The sequence below is a fragment of the Gopherus evgoodei genome, chromosome 9 (assembly GCF_007399415.2).
Source record: "Gopherus evgoodei ecotype Sinaloan lineage chromosome 9, rGopEvg1_v1.p, whole genome shotgun sequence".
Classification (NCBI taxonomy): Eukaryota; Metazoa; Chordata; order Testudines; family Testudinidae; genus Gopherus; species Gopherus evgoodei.
This window is the reverse complement of record NC_044330.1, coordinates 70,244,653-70,262,725: the sequence shown is the minus strand read 5'-3', so window position 1 is coordinate 70,262,725 and position 18,073 is coordinate 70,244,653. Positions and strand designations below refer to the sequence as shown.

The following is an 18,073-nucleotide window of genomic DNA, read 5'->3' as shown; positions in this document are numbered from 1 at the left end:
AATCTGGGCACTAGTGATGCCTGACACATCAAATGTCTGGAGGCTCCACTCGCACAAACACGTAAAAGTTTGGATTTTCATCTGAACCTCTTGGGTCTTCCAGATTTGAAGTACCTCTTCCCACCTGTAAATAACTGGCAGCCTCACTTTTCATGGTCATGCCTCTACCCACTATGTTCTCCTGGCCCTCCACTGGTGCTGAGGAGCAGAGCAGAGGGACTTAGTTAATGCAAACAGCATTAGCATTAAGCCAGCAGTCTGCCACATACAGTATTAGTCCACATTCCCTTGGGAGCATATTATGTAGCACAGCCGCTTTCCAACTCTGCTGCCATCTTTGCTGGCTTCAGCCTCCCACCTCACAGAGACCAGCTTACATGCAACTCTCGTAAGGGGGAGGATACATGCTACGGGGATACTACCATAGATCTACTTGTCCCTCTGCGCAGGGCCGGCTTTAGGCCTATTCCACCAATTCCCCCGAATCGGGCCCCGCACCTAAGAGGGCCCTGGGCCCAGTAAGAATCCCTTCCCTGGCTAGAGGCGCCTTTTTAATTTTTACTTACCCAGCAGCACTCTGGGTCTTCAGCGGCATTTCGATGGCGGGTACTTCATTCACTCCTGGTCTTCGGCGGCACTTTGACAGCGTGTCCTTCAGTGCCGCCGAAGACCTGGAGTGAGCAAAGGACTTGCTGCTGAAGTGCCACCGAAGACTTGGGGCACCCGCCCGGTGGGTACAAGCCCCATGTGTTTTTTGGGTTTTTTTTAAAGTTATCCCTGCCGAGGCCCCATCGAAACTGTTCGAATTGGGCCCTGCACTTCCTAAAGCCGGCCCTGCCTCTGCGTGGATGACAATATTTGCATGGGTTTTCTCTGGTCTTGCTCTGCTCAGCATCACATGGCAGGGGGATCATTAGATCTAGCATTCTGATGGGGTTTTAAAAGCTCTTAGAGATCCCAGTCAGATCTCTCAGAGGCTGAACACTCCTAAACCTCATTTCATATGAAGGCGTGGCATGCAGTGTGGAGAACATTCAACATCCCCAGCATTGCAACTGAGGTGCACAGACTATTCCCTCTCCTCAAGGGATATAAATTAGGACACAAACAAAATAGACAATGCCTTGGTGGAGAGACAGTCTCAGAGCTGGATTTGTGCAAGGCCTGATCAGTGAAGTCAATGGAAAATCCCCCATTTATTTCAGTGGGCTTTGGATAAGACTTTCTGAGCTCACCCCGTGAAAGAGCTCCTTGTATTCTTAATAGAACAGTGAAAATCTTGTAACTGCCCCTTATGCAGTTCCAGTTTAACTGTTGGCATACTACACTTTAAGCTGACACTGAAGTGGGGGATAGAAACATTTCATTTGTTAATACAATAAAATTCATTTCAACACTCCATTTTTCAGTGCCTTCTAATACATTAAGCTTATAAGAAGTGACAGAGAGACTCAAGTTAGGGACAAGAAATGTAGGGAAATGCCATTCCCTTCTGCCTGTGTCCTGCCTCCCTAACAGAAAAAAAAAAACAGAGTTAATAGAGTTAAGGCTTGTTTGGGGAGATTCACACACAGCTGGATCCAAAGCTTAGCTGTAATGCAGTTGCATCAGGGAGAAATTTGTACATAGATGTATTCTGGTTGAGTACGTCTACTAACTTTATTAGCTGAGCTATGTCGTCTCCCCTGATAATTTTCCTCTTCCCCAAAACTGCAGACCTCCAGCTGCCCATAGACAGTTCTAGTTAATACCAACATGTGATGGATTTTATGATTGAATTTAATCTGTAATACTGAATCATGACCTCAGAGCACTCACAGTGTTGCTCAACTGCCCTATATGTAGAAACTGCATGGGAGGCTCCTACAGTGCTCTGGAGTACCAATGCCTTTAGATAGGCAGCAGCAGACAACAACACTTCTGAGACCCTCCTCCAAACGATACCATTCTCCCATCCATTAAGGCAGGAATTATTCAAGGGACACTGCCCACGGAATACTAAAAGTCTTTGCTTGCACGCAACCTTGAAAACAAAAAAAAAGTACGAACTGAACTCTCAGACACTCCACCCCTCAAAAATTATTACATGCAGTGCTCAGATAAGCCTGAATCTTGATGGGGCCTTAATATTAACAAATTCTGGAATTCTTCACCTTTTCTCAAGCCCACCTGAGTTGAGGTTTCAAAGATGGTTGTATGATCAATTTCCCTAGCATAGGTAACTAAAGACAAGCCTGAGCCAAAAAGAATTCAGATCTAGATACTGATCCAAACTCTCCTAAAGAATGAGGGCATTTGGATCAGGGGTTCTGCCTCAGGTCTGTATCTGTATCTAGGCAGGGCTACACTTAAATGGCTGCAGCAGCACAGCTGCATCGCTACAATTGTGCCACTGTAGTGCTTCAGTGAAGACACTACCTGTGTCCATGGGAGAGCTTCTGCCATCAGCCTAGGTGCTTCACCTCCCCAAGAGGTGGCAGCTATGCCGATGGGAGATTCCCGTGTCAATTTGGCACTTTCTACACCGTGGGTTAGGGCTGCTTAACTGCATCACTCATGGGTGTGAAAAACTCACACCCCTGAGTGACAGAGTTATATCAACCTAATTTCCTAGTCTAGACCTAGCCTATACAGTAAATTATACAAGTCAATGCCATTCAGATACAGCAAATTATACAAGTCAATGCCATTCAGATACAGCCAAGACACTTGATTACAGCTTTTATACCTACATCAGAGATTAAACTGAGCTTTAATTCTGTGGAACAGTGCTCTATTACTTCAGCTGTACCCTCCTAATTGCATTTAGACACTCTCTCAGCCCTGGCAGCTACAGGCTGTTATATTCAGTACTGGCTCTATGTGCTTGTGCACTGATGCAGAAGTTGTCTCAGTGCATCTAAGTGGCTAACCTTGAAAAAGGCAAAACCATAAGACAGCATGTAAAAAGTCTAGAGCTGCTATGGCAGGACAGATGAGGAATGCAAGCAGGGGTAAAAGCAGATGATCTCTGAAAGACCTAGAAAACTACTAAGAGTCACCTTTTAATTACAAACTAAATTCCTCCTTTAAAACTCTACACCTGGATTTTACCTAGGGACTCCTTAATAGATCAAGACCAAAAGATTATATCCCTATTCAGGGACCACCAAAAGCTACCCTTTAAAGGACCTAATTATGCAGTGCATATGGAGGCTAAAATACTAGTGAATTCTACTGGTCTTCAAACAACCCCCCAACCTCCCCTAGCTCATCGTCATCAGAAGCAATTTCCCCCACACACCCCAGCAACTCAAAGTAGCACCAGATCCTGCCATAACAACAAAACCTACAGACATATCTCCACTGCTACAATGATCAATACCCCACACAACACACCTTTCAAGAGCCTTAGGTTCTACACATGCCTAATGCAATATGTGCTGTACATCATCCAACGCACTAAATGCCTCCATAGCAACCATGGGGGTGAAGCCAGACACTCACGCAGAAACATGATAAAAGACAGGAACACCATATAACCTCAGGATAAACATTTTTCCAAAAAAATGATTGTTCCATATCTGACCTCTCAGTCCTTGTCCTCACAAGAAAGCTGCACAACACCTTCAAAAGACGAGATGGGGAGCTTAAGTTCAGAACTTTGCTAGACACTAAAGATCATAGTCTGAATAGAGACACTAGATTTATGGCTTAATACAACAATCTAACGCACTAACCCCACCATATTTGTCCTATGACTGCAGAAGTGCTAATGGGTCACTTCACTCTGAATGGATCTTAAAATGTGTTTTCACTACTTATGCTAAACAATCTGTTCCACCTCGTATTTAAGGCAATACACTTTTGAGTACCTTTCCTAAACCTTGAACTGCGTGTTGCCCAAAAGCTTGTCTCTCTCACTGTCCGAAGCTGCTCCAATAAAAGATATTACCTCATCCACCTTTTTTGTCCTAATATCCTGGGACCAACACAGCTATAACAACACTACAAACAGTGAATTCAGTGGGAATTTTGACAACATGGGCACTGCAGGATCAGGCCCACAGACACCAACTGCTTGAAAATAGGCCTGCAACCACACACTAGGGGCAAAACTGTGCTCTTGGTATATATCTACACAGCAATTAAACACCTGCAACTGGCCCAGGTCAGATGGCTCAGGCTCGTGGTGCTGTAAAATTGCAGTGTAGATGTTTGGGCTTGGGATGGAGCCCGAACTCTGGGACCCATTATGAGGGTAAAGAGTCCCAGCACCTAGGCTCCAGTCCAAAACTAAACAGCCACACTGCAATTTTATGGCCTCATAGTTCGAGTCCTGTGATCCCAAGTCAGCTGACCCAGGCCAAGCCCTGGGTGTTTAATCGCTGGGTAGACAAAAAGGTATAAATCTGGAGCACCTCCACTGTTTTCAGTGGACTCATTTTGCATTTACCCTGGTGTATTGAGAGCAGATTAGAATAGGCCATAAATATTTTAGCTGCTTTTTCAGCTTTGTTATTCTGTTTAAAGTAGGAAACATGACAAACCTTTGATTGTTTTGTTTAATACCAAACAACAATTCAAAGAGAAACAAACAAGCAACAGTAAACAATGCCCATGATGTACAGAAAACACCTGACAGAATTAGAGGAAGTCAGTGAGTATGACCAGGGCCACAGACACTTTGCCTCATTTCTTCATATTTAGGAAGACACCTATTTCAATGGTCACCACTAATTAACAACAGTGAGGTGACAATATGGGAGAGGTTAGAACTTCGGCTGCCTAATTTAAAGTGAAAATCCTGAGGCACTGTGTATTCCTGCTATAGTACCAATGTCCACATATAAAGATTAAAAAACCTTCAAAGACCTACTTAAGAATTTAACTATTGACTAATCTGATGTTTCCTTAAGAGTAATCCCGTTAAAGCTAAAATGTATGAAATTGGCGTGAAAAAAGTAAAAACAACACTCCACCAACACTATTAGCACAGCATGGGCCTGACCCTGCCATCATTACTCGCGTTAACAGTCCTGCTGACTTCACTGGGACTACATGTGGAGAGCAAGAATTACTCACATGAGAAAGAGTTGCAGGACTGTGCCCATATTTGAAGTCAGTGATTACTACAGTGGCTGGTTCTTCCATTAGACAGATTTATGTGACTTCAGACTTTTATATCCAACTTTTAATGTAACCAGTAGATATTCATACTATGCTCATCACCATGGTATCTGAACGTCCATGTAGGGCGTGCATTAAATATGGTTGCTCGCTGTGTTCGAGCAGCGGCTTTTGCAATGCTTAAAAGCCAGAGACTACAATGGCAACACCAACAGATGCATGGAGTGTAATACTCTGCAAAAATTAAAATGCGTTATATGTACGTATATTTACATTAACATCCACCTCCCTCTGGAAGCAGATACAATAAAGTCTGGAGGCATGACTTGCAACAAGACACATTTCCTTTATACACTAAGTTCTATACACCAAACTGTCATTTGCTGCTAGGGAGGTTATCTAACTGTTTAGATTCAGCCTCCTAAACTTTGTAAGAGTTCTGGCCACACTCACCTCTGGCAATGGCATTCCATTGATGATCAGATCTGGTTGCTGGGGACTCTGCCCGGTGAAGGTGTGGGGATAAACATGGTTGGAGCCTGTGTTCCTAGTGTTCTGATTCTCCACACTGAGGAAGGTACTTTCAGATCTGCGGCAGCCCAGTGGCAAGGTCTGCTGATGATAGTCGAAATAGTTGAGAGATGAAGTAAGGGAAGAGCAGCTCACCACATTCATTTTATCTGTTTCCTCTACATCCCGTGGTACCAGCCGGATATCATTCTTGCTGATTTTTTTCTTCTTGCTTGATTTCTTTTGATGCCCATAGGAGTACTCTGCAATTCTGTGGGACAGAAGAAGAAAAATGAGTATCTAATAGAATCCTGAACTGTGCCCTGCTTAATAAATATTAAGAAACCCGGAGGACTTAGCCCCATCTTAACACAGACTTCTTATTCATGAAGATTATGTCATGTTTTGAATCCTCTGGCAATATATGATCTTTAGCTTGTTTTCATATGTATAAAGTTTACAGGTCACACACAAAAAGAAAGGGAAGGGAAAATTCCATCCGTGTTTCATTTGGTGTTTATATTCCTGATAACTAAATATCAGCAATTAAAGTTCAGCCTGCAGAAAAGAAAAATGGAAATGTTAAGATCCATGAACTGAAAAGGGTACCTGAATTAATATTCATGTGTAATAAGGATTTTTAAAGTGTTTAGTTCATGTAACTCAAAAACCAGCATGACTAGAGGTTTTCCTCCAGATCTTAGCAGTAAATACAGCAAATTCCACAATATTCTTATCTTGCACACTTATCCCACCACACTCCGAAGGCTGTTTGGATAACAAAATGTTTCCAGGTTGCTTTTATTTCCACTCTTTCCTGGTAGCATTTGATAACTTTAAATCTTCTTTTGAACTTTTCTTCTCTCCTCCCCCCCAATACCCCTCTCCACTTCCTGGGAAATGTTTTTCTTCCAGAAACTGCAGAGCAAAAATGGTGTTTTCAAAGAGAAACTATTCTTCTGACCTCTTCTTATATCAGCTTGTTTTTCTATGCCTCTCTTTCCCCTTTGCTTCATACCTGCTGAAAGAACGAACTGATACAGGATGTGGGTCTTTTTCCTCTTAAAAAATACCAAAGGAAGAATGTCATCATTAAACTACAGGAAAAAATAATGAAAAACATGATTGCACTCGCCATTATCCCTGAAGTGATTGTGGTTCTTTTTTGACACAGAGGACCGTGTACCATTATCAAACGCCATGCAGATAGATATAGATATGCATACAAGATGCCAGACTGTACAATACTTCTCAAAGGAATTATGTTAAACTACTACCATAACCAGAAATATACATTCAAAAGTGTGGAGTTTGTTACTTTTCATATTACGATAAAGATGGGTTTTTTGGAATCCAATAATTGCAATTAAGAGATAATAGGAGGAATAAGTAACACAGGTTTATCTAGAAAGGTAAATATTGTACAAGTATTCTTGCTCTACAAAGCTAATTGCCTGAGCAGGAAAAAAAAACAACCACCAAATCAAACAGCTCTTTCATACACCTCATAAATTAACTAATTTTATGAAAAACCTCCTGCAGATGTTGATAGGCACCTTGAAAAAATAAGAAAGAAAAGACAAGTCTAAACAGATACACAAAATGTACATACAGGACACACTATGATCAAATACACAGCTAAGCCTATACAGTACTTCTTTGCGCCTCAGCAGCTGACTTCGCTTGATCAGATTGACACCGATAATAGAATGTTCGGTCCATTGTGCTTGTCAATAAATTAAAGGAATTCAGGAGATTTTTCTTGTGCAGAAGATCTGTATGCACGCAGGCTAGTCTAACAACACTTGACAGAGCTTTAATTGTTTTGTTTACCTCAATGTTTAAGTTTGGCAATGTGAGATTCCAATTCTCACAGCATTCATTTTGATGTCCTTTCTCTATTGACCAATTATTTCATTAAACTGCACTTCATTAATCCCTAAAACACATTAAGCCTCCTGGTCCTATGTATGAAGTTGTTAGGGGCACCACCACGATTTGATTTTAGACATTCAGATCCTATTCTTGTTTAATGGACCAAACTGGCAAGAAATCCAGTATATTAGCTCTCACTTAAAGCTAGGCATCCCATAATATGGCACATACAGTGCTTTATTTGCAGATGATTTTTCCCCATCCAGCAAAAGGGCTTATAAACATGCTTTATGTTGTGAAAATGGGATATAAAAACTGAATTCTCCATTATTATATCTCTGTAAATAAAACTTTAAAGACTGCACATTCTTCTGCACTATAAAATTGCCACAGGCAATCGTACTTTACAAAGGTAGATCAAAATTAATTTCCATTCCTTCCATCTGAAAGATTCAGTGCTGAAGGAATGAAGAAGTCATGGCTATTTCACTAGTAACAGGATTAAACCATTTATGAGGCATTGCAGCTGCTCCTTTATGGCATCTGATTGATATTCATGTGTGGTTAGCATTTGTCTACTAACTTGTGTAACACAGAGAATAGTAAAAGAGACAATAATCGCATGGCTGTTACATATTCAGGGGACCCAATTTCAAATATTAGGCTTTCATAGCAGCTAAGGTTTCAGATGCAGAGATGACTTACCATTCCTCATTTTGGACTTGTGATTGTGCATTACAAGATCATGCAGAGTTGTAAATACGATCATTAAAACAACTAAAAAGAACTAAATCAACCATTACATTTTCACAAGGAATTGGGTTTATTCAAGGAAATGACTCTTTTCCCCCTATTCCTTTGGATTTATTTTTGCTTGTAAGAGCTGCATCCTGAAACATACATGCACAATTGTTCTGTTACATGAAAGAAAGAGCTTTAAGGGCATTGCTCCACTTTATGAATTATAGCTGAACCGTGATTTCTTTCATAGTGAGTTCTCCCAGCTTCCACCTTCCTTTTATAACCACCACTCCTGAAGAAAACCAACACATAAAAAATGCCCATAGTGACATCCTCTGGTGGGGACAGGATGCAAACGCCATGCAAAGGAACCTTAAAGCAAAGCCCATCAATGCCAACTACTACTGTAGGTGTGGACTTGCTATCCTATGTGTTGACTCAGTGCTGTGAGCACCTACTACACCTCTTCTCACCTTGGGCTTTTTCCTTTTCAGCTGCTCAGTGCTTCAAAAATCCAACCTTGCTTTACAACCAGGATGGTACTGCTCACCCAAGAGTGAGTGCAACAATATGAAACACAGTTCTCTCCTGAAATCTAAAATCCGGGGATCTCTCTTTTGGTAATTCGATCTGTACATTTTTTCCCCCTAAACTCACAGAAAATAGCTATGATGATTGAAGACAGACTGGTCTGTTCTGCTACAGAATGCATAAGAAAATTTATATTAGGACAGATTGTCAGAACACACTTATTCAGACTGGAATATTCTTTTAAAAAAACACTTCTCCCAGAGTAATTTAAAAAAAAAAACATTTATGGAAATTTTCTTAAAAGCAACATAATATCATGAACCCTCATTCTTGCTCCTGAAGTAAGTGCAATACGCCTGTGGGTTTAAAACAAATCAAAAAGTAATTTAGATTGGAAAAAAAATCAAAGCACATATTGCATGGTACAAAGAAACAAGTTCACATTACCTGCAGTTGTAGGTCCTTATTTCCTTGTTATCCCTTTTACACTTGACTGCAACAAAGATCATGGTGACAAAAAGAATGGCAGCAATAGAACCCAGGGCAATAATGAAAATCAGTGACAAGTTAACAGATCCTATAGATTCCTGGGCATCAAGAGCTGGGGATAGGTATATCAAAATCAAGGCAGAAGCTGAGAGTGATGTTTTTCCATGATCATGCGCCACCACAATCAGTTCATAAGTAGTTTTTGCATTCTCCCCAAATGCTCTGGTGGTCCTTATCTCTCCATTGAACTGATCTATTTCAAAAAATCCTCTATCCCCATCTGCCATTTCATAGGACAGTCTTCCATTCTCCCCTTCATCATAGTCATCTGCCTTGATCACTGTCACTAAGTAGCCAACCCCGGCATTCCTAGGGATGTACACTTCTGCAGTCCCATTGACCAGAGGTGGGGCAGTTATCACAGGGGTGTTGTCATTGACATCCAAGACAATCACTCTGACGGTGGCATTGCTCTGCAGGGAGGGGCTGCCCCCGTCTTTGGCCAAGACCTTGAACTCGAAGGCCTTGGTCTGCTCGTGATTGAAGGACCTCAAGGCATAGATGTCCCCAGAGTTGGGGTTGATGGAGACGTAGGTGAAGACAGGCATGTCCCGGACTTGGGAGGGTACAATCTGATAGGAAACGCTGCCATTAAGGCCCAGGTCAGGGTCCCTGGCAGAGACAGACAGGAGGTAGGCCCCGGGGGTGTTGTTCTCCTGCACAATGACCTGGTAGTAGGGCTTGGAGAAGTGGGGGTGGTTGTCGTTCTCATCAGTGATCTTGACGGTGAAGGACTTGGTGGCCTGCAGGGAGGGCACCCCGTTGTCCCTGGCCTGGATGGTGAGGTTGTACTGGTCCCTCTGCTCCCGGTCCAGCCGCCCGTCCACCAGGATGGTGGAGAAGCTCTCGTACTCCTGCAGGCGGAAGGGCACGCTGCCCAGCAGTTTGCACTGCACCCGCCCGTTGGCCCCGGAGTCACGGTCGGAGACCCGCACCAGGGCGATGACGTAGCCAGGCGGCGCGCTCTCGCTCACTTCCACCAGCTCGCTGTTGACCGAGAGCAGGTTGATGAGGGGCGGGTTGTCGTTGGCGTCCTGCACGCTGACCGTCACCTTGCAGTGGGCCGGGATGGAGTTGGGCCCCAGGTCCTTGGCCTGCACGTCCAGCTCGTAGCTGTGGCCCTCCTCGTAGTCCACGGCGCCGCTGAGGCTGAGCAGGCCGCTCTGCGGGTCCAGGTGGAAGAGCTGGCGCGCCCGCTCGGACACGTAGCTGTGGAAGGAGTAGAGCACCTGCCCGTTGGTGCCCTCGTCGGGGTCGGAGGCGTTGAGGCGGAGCAGGGGCGTGCCGGGCGGCGCGTTCTCGGGCACGCTGACGGCGTAGGCCGGCTCCTCGAAGAGCGGGTTGTTGTCGTTGGAGTCAATGACCCGGATGCTGAGCGCCACCGTGCCCAAGTTGGGCGGGTCGCCGCCGTCCAGCGCCGTGAGCAGGTAGCTGTAGTGGGACTGCGTCTCGCGGTCCAGGCTGCGCTCCACCACCAGCTCGGCGAAGCGGGAGCCGTCGCCGCGCGTCTTGGTCTCCAGCCCGAAGAGGTCGTTGGGGGTGAGCTCGTAGCTCTGCACGCCGAAGCTGCCCGAGTCCGGGTCGTAGGCGCTCTCCAGCGGCACCCGCGTGCCCGGGCTGGCCGTCTCGGAGATCTCCAGCTCGATCTGGTCTGTGGGGAAGCTGGGCGCGTTGTCGTTCAGGTCCTTGATCTCCACCTTGATCACACAGATCTCCATGGAGCTGGACATCACCTCCAGCGAGATCACGCACTTGGGGCTCTGGCGGCACAGCAGGTCCCGGTCGATCTTCTGCTTGGTCACCAGCAAGCCCGAGCCCGGGTTGATGTCCACCAGGTGCGGGGCCGAGTTGGAGACCACCCGGAAGGCGGCGGGCTGGCGGGGGTCCAGCACGAAGCCAGCCTCCCGGGCGTCCTTGCCGATGTTCGCGATCACCGTGCCGGCGCGCTGCTCCTCCTCCACCGAGTACTTCAGGTTAATCAGGGCTCCTGCCCCGGTCCACAGCAAGGCGAGCAGGACGGGGAGAAGAATATCCATCTCCCGGTTCCGCACACCTGGCGCCCAGCTTCCCTCCTGGCTGCCTGTTGATAGCCCGGCTGGAGCAGGCTCGCGGGGGGCGGGGGTGTTGTTTTGGTGCTTGGCTGTCTGGGGTTTCTTTTAAAATAGGGTTAAATCAGAGGCAAAAATCGTCTAGAGAGACACTCAGCTCGTCTGCTTCCCCCGGCAGTCAGTGTCACCTCTTTATCAAAGTTAGCATCGATCACCCCAATAAAATCAGCTGCGCTTTCCGCCCATCGATGTGCATGCAAGTCAGAAGTTATAAAAAAAATGTCTTTTATAGAGAGATCTTAAAAAAATCGCAGAGCAGTCAATAGATGCGGGAATCTGGATTTATCTGCACCTGGCATGCGCAATATCTCCCCCCTTCCGAAAAAACCCCCCCCCAACACAGACCTCATTGCAGAGACCAGGCGCACTTTAAACGCATCCTCGTGGTTATTGCACTAAAAATAAAATCCTATTTAAAAAAATACAAGCAAGCAGACACCGAGACAGAGGCTGCTGTGAAAGTGGGCTGCAAACGTGCAAGGGTGGGGGGAGCCTTGTCCGATCATAAGTCACAGCCTGAAAAGAGGGGAGGAGGGGAGCGTCTGCAAAATAAGAGTCGGATTTTGGGGGTGGGGGTTCCTCAGGACCCTCCCGCGGAGCCACTTCCCTGGGCTGGAGATGGAGAAGGCTGTGTCATCTCTGAGAGTCATAGAGCGAGCAGCGGAAAGTCACGCTCGCCTTTAGAAACCCGAGCTAGTCATTCACACCGTATCCGCCACGCAAGTTCTTACAGCAGTTTGTACAGCAGCTGCAACGGGTTACTTGTCCCACCTCTCCTCTTCCTTCGGCTCGCCCGGGGAAAGTAGGAGCAATAGGTTGGCTAGGCAAAGTCCGAGGCGCTTACAGCAGGTGCGGGCTGCTCCGCGGTGAATCAGAGCGCTGGCGTGCTGAGCTCGGAGACAGCCTCTGCCTTTTTCCTCTCCATTATTATCTCGCATTCATCGGCTTTGCGAATGGGCAGGGGAAATACAGCTCGCTCCGGGAAAGTTTCACTTGCAGGCTCATAGTCACGGAATCGTGGCTGGACGCACGCCGGGGGGAGGGAAAGCGCTAGGCGGGGGCCGTGCTTGGCTGGCTGCGTGTGTGTGCCCAACCTGCAGAAATGACGCCGTGGACGAGTGAGGAGCTTTTTATTTAAGTTCTTCAGCAAATCCGAGCCTCCCAAAGCCTGAGGAGCCGCGGCTGCTGCAGGGCTGGCGGCGGGAGTGCTGGTGCCTGGGGCAAGCCTACCCCAGCGGTGCCACGCGTGTGCCAGAGCGATGGGCTGCTTGGCTTCCTCACTGCTCCGCTCCACCTCCCCGCCGCCGCTGCTGCTGCTGCTGCTGCAAACTCCTGGCCACCACACAGTCTGGAGAGAGAGCCCGGCTCCGGACCTGAGCTACGCCGGGCTGCAGCCAATCAGCGGCCATGGAACCGCGTTCCTGGCCCAGGGGAGGGGCCAAAGCGGAGCAAGGGGAGGGAGGCAGCTGGAGAAACTTACGGAGTGGTACCTAAAAGCGGGCAGGGCAGGTCGAGCCCTTCGCAGCTTCCTTCTGGGCCAGGGATGCAGCGAGGATCGGGCTGTTTCCTTGCTTTCACTCCCTTTCGTGAAACCGACCAGGGCTTTATCTATCAATATGTGTTTTGTCTGGTTGCTAATGGATTTAAATGTTGGGACGGTTCCTTCTTTTCCCCCTGCAGCCCCCGACTTTGAAATGCACCCTTCATGTTCTGAGGCGTTTGGCAATAAGCTGGAGGCAAAACACAGCAAGGCTTTTTCCTCTTTAAATAGAGCCACCCGCTGTGTTTGAGCTCTGGCTTTGCTCATCTAAGATATTGACTGCATATAATGCATTATTATTTTTGAAGAGGGAAGCATGATTGCCACAACATTTTTCTCGTTGACATTACTTCAATGTATTACCTTTCATTTACAAACAAAATTCACCCAAAAAAAGGCTAAATGCGGTGAATACAAATATAACAACATATGACACAAGATCTCTTGTGTTGCCATTGGCTTTGACACATCTCTCTCAGGCCCAACACATCAAATATTGATGTTGCACAACAACAACAAAAAGGCTTTAATCCAAAAACATGGGAATGTGCATTGAATTGAGATCAGCTGGCCATAATGAATGTTACACTGTCAGGAGAAGGCCTTTTCTTGCATTGTCTCTGCCTGATAATTAGGGTCACTGAATAGAAAGGAGGGGTGTTTAAACTCTTCCATGACTAGCTTTCCAACAGACTGAATCTTTAATCAATGAAACTGACAGGAGGCTTGTAAATTAAATAGTGTAGGCTGGGAGCTGAGTCAGAGAACAAGAGTCTGTCTGTGTTTCTATTTTTTGGTTGGTTGATTGGCTGGTTTTTGGTAGGTTCAATGTATTGGTTTCATGTTTATATTTAAAGTCCAAGCATGCAGTCTGTATTCAAGAAAAAGTCAAAAGGCAGTTTTGAAACAGCAAGAGTGGGCCCTTTAATTACTGATTTCATCAGCTCTTCCTGCAGGAATGTTCCACACTGAATGAAAGGTCTGGATTTAGCCTCAAATATGTTAAGCACATGTGCGGGAGTTCAGCACATCTTTGTCTAAAGGTTTATCTGTCAACAATTTAGAATGAACTGTCTATGGGTGTAATGAACATCTCATAAAAGGTATACGTGATAAAAAGTTTAAAGGGACTCATACCATGAGCTCCTGTACATGTAAATTCAGAGCGGGTGAGTAAACTAATAATTAGCCACTGTGACAATATTGATAGAGTCATAATGCTGATGATTAAACTTTCACTGTGAGATTAATGAAAGTGAAATGGATTCATAATGTTTGCTACAATCATTACTGTCTATTTCTAACACGTAGGGTCCGATCCAGTTGTCCTTCTTAATGTATACTTAAAAATATTATGTATGCCAAAATTAATCCACTTGTCAGATTTTTATTGGGTTGGATACCTTATATTTGAATAATATACTAAGGGGTTCACATTGAAACTTACTGTATATAAAATTAAGGCAAAGAATATCAGTAGGACAGTAAACTTGGAAAAACTGTAGGATAGCATAATACTGAGGGCCTAAATCATCCCCACTGAAGTCAATAAGGGTCTTTTCATTGACTTGAAAGCTCTAACAATATTTTAGGTGTCAAGGACTTTCAGCATAGAAACACAGGAGAAAAAAAAGATATGCAACCTAACTATATGGTTGACAATACATGTATTTTATGCAGGGTGTTAATTTTGTAAACATATCTTAGAAATGCAGAGTATAAATATTGAGGAAGGTAACATGGCAACATCCTATGTCTTTGAAAAATAAAACAAAACAAATTGTATTGAACATTGTTATTTACCTTTAATCTCAATGTGTGGCAATAAAGTACATTTAGGTATAATTAAAAAGGCCTAAAAAGGGCATTAAGAAGGTTTTATGTCTCAAACACAGGATGTTATTTATGTATTTGGCAGCCTTTTAAAATATTGCCTGGACATTTTAAAAGAACAATTAGCATTGTGCTCAGATGTTTTAAAGATATGCTTAGAAGCTTTTAGCTGCAAACTTTAAAACAATCTGTTCCCTTTTGAGTAAAAAAAAAGGGGGGGGGCAGGATGATGATGCTTCCTTGTGGCAAACCTTGTCAGGAACCCACTGATCAATAAAAGTAAACTGGCGCCTTCAAGATTTGATTGAGCTGGAGAAAGTCTGAATAGGATTCTCAGCCATTAACATCCCCCAGGTAACAAGAAATGGAAGAATTACTCAGGTAAAATTATTAACATTGCAGTGGCATTTAAAAAGATGCTTGCTACAAGATAAGCAGTCAGTAGACCTGCTACCTCAGGGAGACGTAATAGAACGTGTATACTCTGCTGTCTTTTTAAAGCTAAAGAGGGGAATGCAATTCATGTACAATGTCATTACCTTTGTAATTGCAATCACATTCCTAAAACATGCTCTGCATTGGATCTCCTTTATTAAGGAGATCTGACAATGTTTACAATACCAATGACTCTTATCTTTAAAAATCCTTATGATCCCAATCTTTTGTGACACATATTGGGAAGGGGGGGAGGTCACCAAAACAAACTTCCAGCCATTAAATAACAAGGAAGGAAATTAGGGTCATCATGTCACTGCTTTGTTCCCCCACATGAAGCTGGAGTTGCCAAAGCAGCTTCCCTGTATCTGCTGGTAATTACAATCCTATCAGTTCTTCTGATCTGTTTGTTAATATGTACATTTAATAATAATCATTTAATAATTATATTGACAAAATGGTCATTGAAAACACTTCCTTAGAGCTGGAATTTATCTGACTGACTAAAACCCATTATGCATTTAAGGCACAACACCACAAATAAAGTCTTCTTTCTTTATCGTGTCTTCCATTTACTTTGATCCCAGAGGGAGGGGAAGTGGCTGCGTGTTTCTTTTAAGACACAAGAGGGACATCTAGTGACCATTGGTGGTATTTTCCTTATTCCACCACCAGCTTAAAAACTCCAGTCACTTTCAGTAAGGGCTGCAGCATTTTGTGGCTCATGGCATGTTGCCTTTCTCCGAATCAACTCCTCTACCCTGTTTGTGGGGGATATTGGAAAAGAGATTTTTGTCTTTAAAATGCCAGATATGCCACTAAAATAGTGCTGACTGGCAAAGCGTTCCATTAAGCCTGTGACATTCCTTTCAATTCACTGGGATTGATAAGGAACCTGTTGGAACAGTTTTAAGTAATGGCCCAGCATTTGCAGGAGAGCACAGAGAGATGGGAAACCAATAAGTGAGAGAGCCCAGAGGACTTTCTTTAGGAATTAGCTACATCAATTTTTTAAGGACCTATATTCCCCCAGGACCCATGCTGCATAATGCAGCAACACTTCTGCTCCTCTCCCCCATCATTCTATCAAATCAGTAAGGATAGCATGGGTGGCGGGGGGAGGGGTTGGTTTTACATGTTTCAGCAGCTCATTAACTTGCTGGATTATCATCTCTTAATGCATGTTTTTGGTCCCCTTTCTATTCCTAAAAAATGAATTAGTCATGTTTCTAGATAAGAATGAGCATGAGAATTTTCTTTTCCAAGAGGAACATTTACCTCTGTGCAGCAAAAGCAGGTTTACAAATGGGAAAGCAGGCTGATCTTTGGATGTCTAAACATGTCTATGGTATGGTGGCCTAAACACCCAACTGTTAGCCTGAATCAGCCCTCACGTCTGCTCTATTAATCTCAGCTCCACTCCACCCCCTCCACATAAGCATCATCCACTGACTTTGAATCCCCTTCAGCATGGAAGCCTGGTGGTCTTTCAGCCCTTCTTCTCCCAGTGTCTTCAGAGGCAGTCAGCCTGCTCTCCCATTTCCTGTCTTCAGAAGAGGGAGCAGATAGGTCCGCCTTTCCCAAGCCAACCAGGTGCTTTGAGGGTCTCCATCCTGCCTGCATTCCCATCTACAGCAACAGGACCCCAAGATATATCCCAGGCTTGTGAAATGGGGAGAGGAAGACTACCTAGGTCCCAAAAGATGTTCTAGCAAATCTCTCCTTCTTAAGGACTGGCACAGGCAGCAGTCCAGTCAGCTATAAAATTAATATCAGAGCGACACCCCAATCCCTGAAGATGACTCAGAGTAAACGGTGGAGGGGAGCCCAGTGATTGCTTGAGAGAGGAAATTCACTGGGTTATTTTCTTCCCTTCCTCATGAGGCCAAGGGAGTGAAAACCAGGCCTGTGGGGATGAGGACAGAGTGGAATCTTCACTCAAGGAAGGCCAGGAGGAGAGTGGTAGAAAGAGGTCGGTTCTCTTTGGTTACTCCTTCCCCAGCCTCAAGGGAGAAGATCTTTGTTCCCCCCCTAACCTGGTCTCCAGGAACAAGAGCTGTGAGTTATCACTGAGGCCAGAGAGAGAGAAGTCAGGGAAGGCAGACATAGGCAGCAAGTTATATGGGCCTGTGGTGCCAGTGCTTCACCAATGTTCAGGAACGTGGGCCTGGCTCCACCAATGTTTGGGTTTATATTTTCAGAACCATCCCATCCATAGGATGGACCAGGGCAACTGCTCCGGGCCCCGTGCTTCGGGGGGGGCCCGTGCTTCAAGTGGACACGGGGTCCAGGGCAGCCTGCGGAGTTAGCAGGAGGCCTGGTGCAGGCAGGAATGAGCGAGCCAACTCCAGCACATCCCACTCTGCTCTGCCCTGCCTCTGTCCCTGCCCCACCCCCACTCCACCCCTTCTCAGCCCTGCTCCACCCCCACCCTGCCCCCATTCCCCCAAGCTCCCACCTCCACCCTGCTGCTTTCTGGCTTCCGCCCCCTCCCCTGAGCAACACCAGGACCCAGCAGGGTGGAGTGGGGTGGGCTGGGGCTGGGTCACTCGCTGCTGCCGGTGCCAGGCCCTCCACTAACACCCCAGGCTGCCCTGGACCCCACATCTCCCTGAAGCACAGAGCCCCCCAAAATGCAGGGCCCATGGCGGTTGTCCCAGTCCGTCTGACGGACGGGACAACTCTGCTTGGACCCGTTCTGGGCACAACCAAAAATTATACAAACCTGGCACCCATGAAGGCAATAGATAGACTATCTCTGCAATCAGTAAAGCATTTAATACTGTGTTTCACAGAATCTTAACTTGAAAATTAATTCTGATCACTTGAATAGTGCCATGTG

General features: G+C 45.4%; 1 protein-coding gene and 1 long non-coding RNA gene across 11 annotated transcripts in view; one reads left to right on the top strand and one right to left on the bottom strand.

The window, feature by feature from the left end:
• Positions 1-7,735, top strand: part of LOC115657359 — a 45,175-nt gene extending 37,440 nt beyond the window's left edge. The window contains exon 4 of the long non-coding RNA XR_004001961.1: positions 5,876-7,735. This is a non-coding gene — a long non-coding RNA (uncharacterized LOC115657359). The remainder of the gene's footprint in view (positions 1-5,875) is intronic.
• Positions 1-14,890, bottom strand: part of PCDH19 (protocadherin 19) — a 124,711-nt gene extending 109,821 nt beyond the window's left edge. For all 10 annotated transcript variants that reach the window (XM_030575080.1, XM_030575081.1, XM_030575083.1 and 7 more), the window contains exons 1-2: positions 9,214-14,890; positions 5,563-5,890 (exon numbers count right to left, since the gene is read on the bottom strand). In XM_030575080.1, the coding sequence (XP_030430940.1) occupies positions 5,563-5,890; positions 9,214-11,351 (2,466 nt within the window). In that variant the 5' untranslated portion in view covers positions 11,352-14,890. The remainder of the gene's footprint in view (positions 1-5,562; positions 5,891-9,213) is intronic.
• Between the last annotated feature and the right edge of the window lie 3,183 nt (positions 14,891-18,073).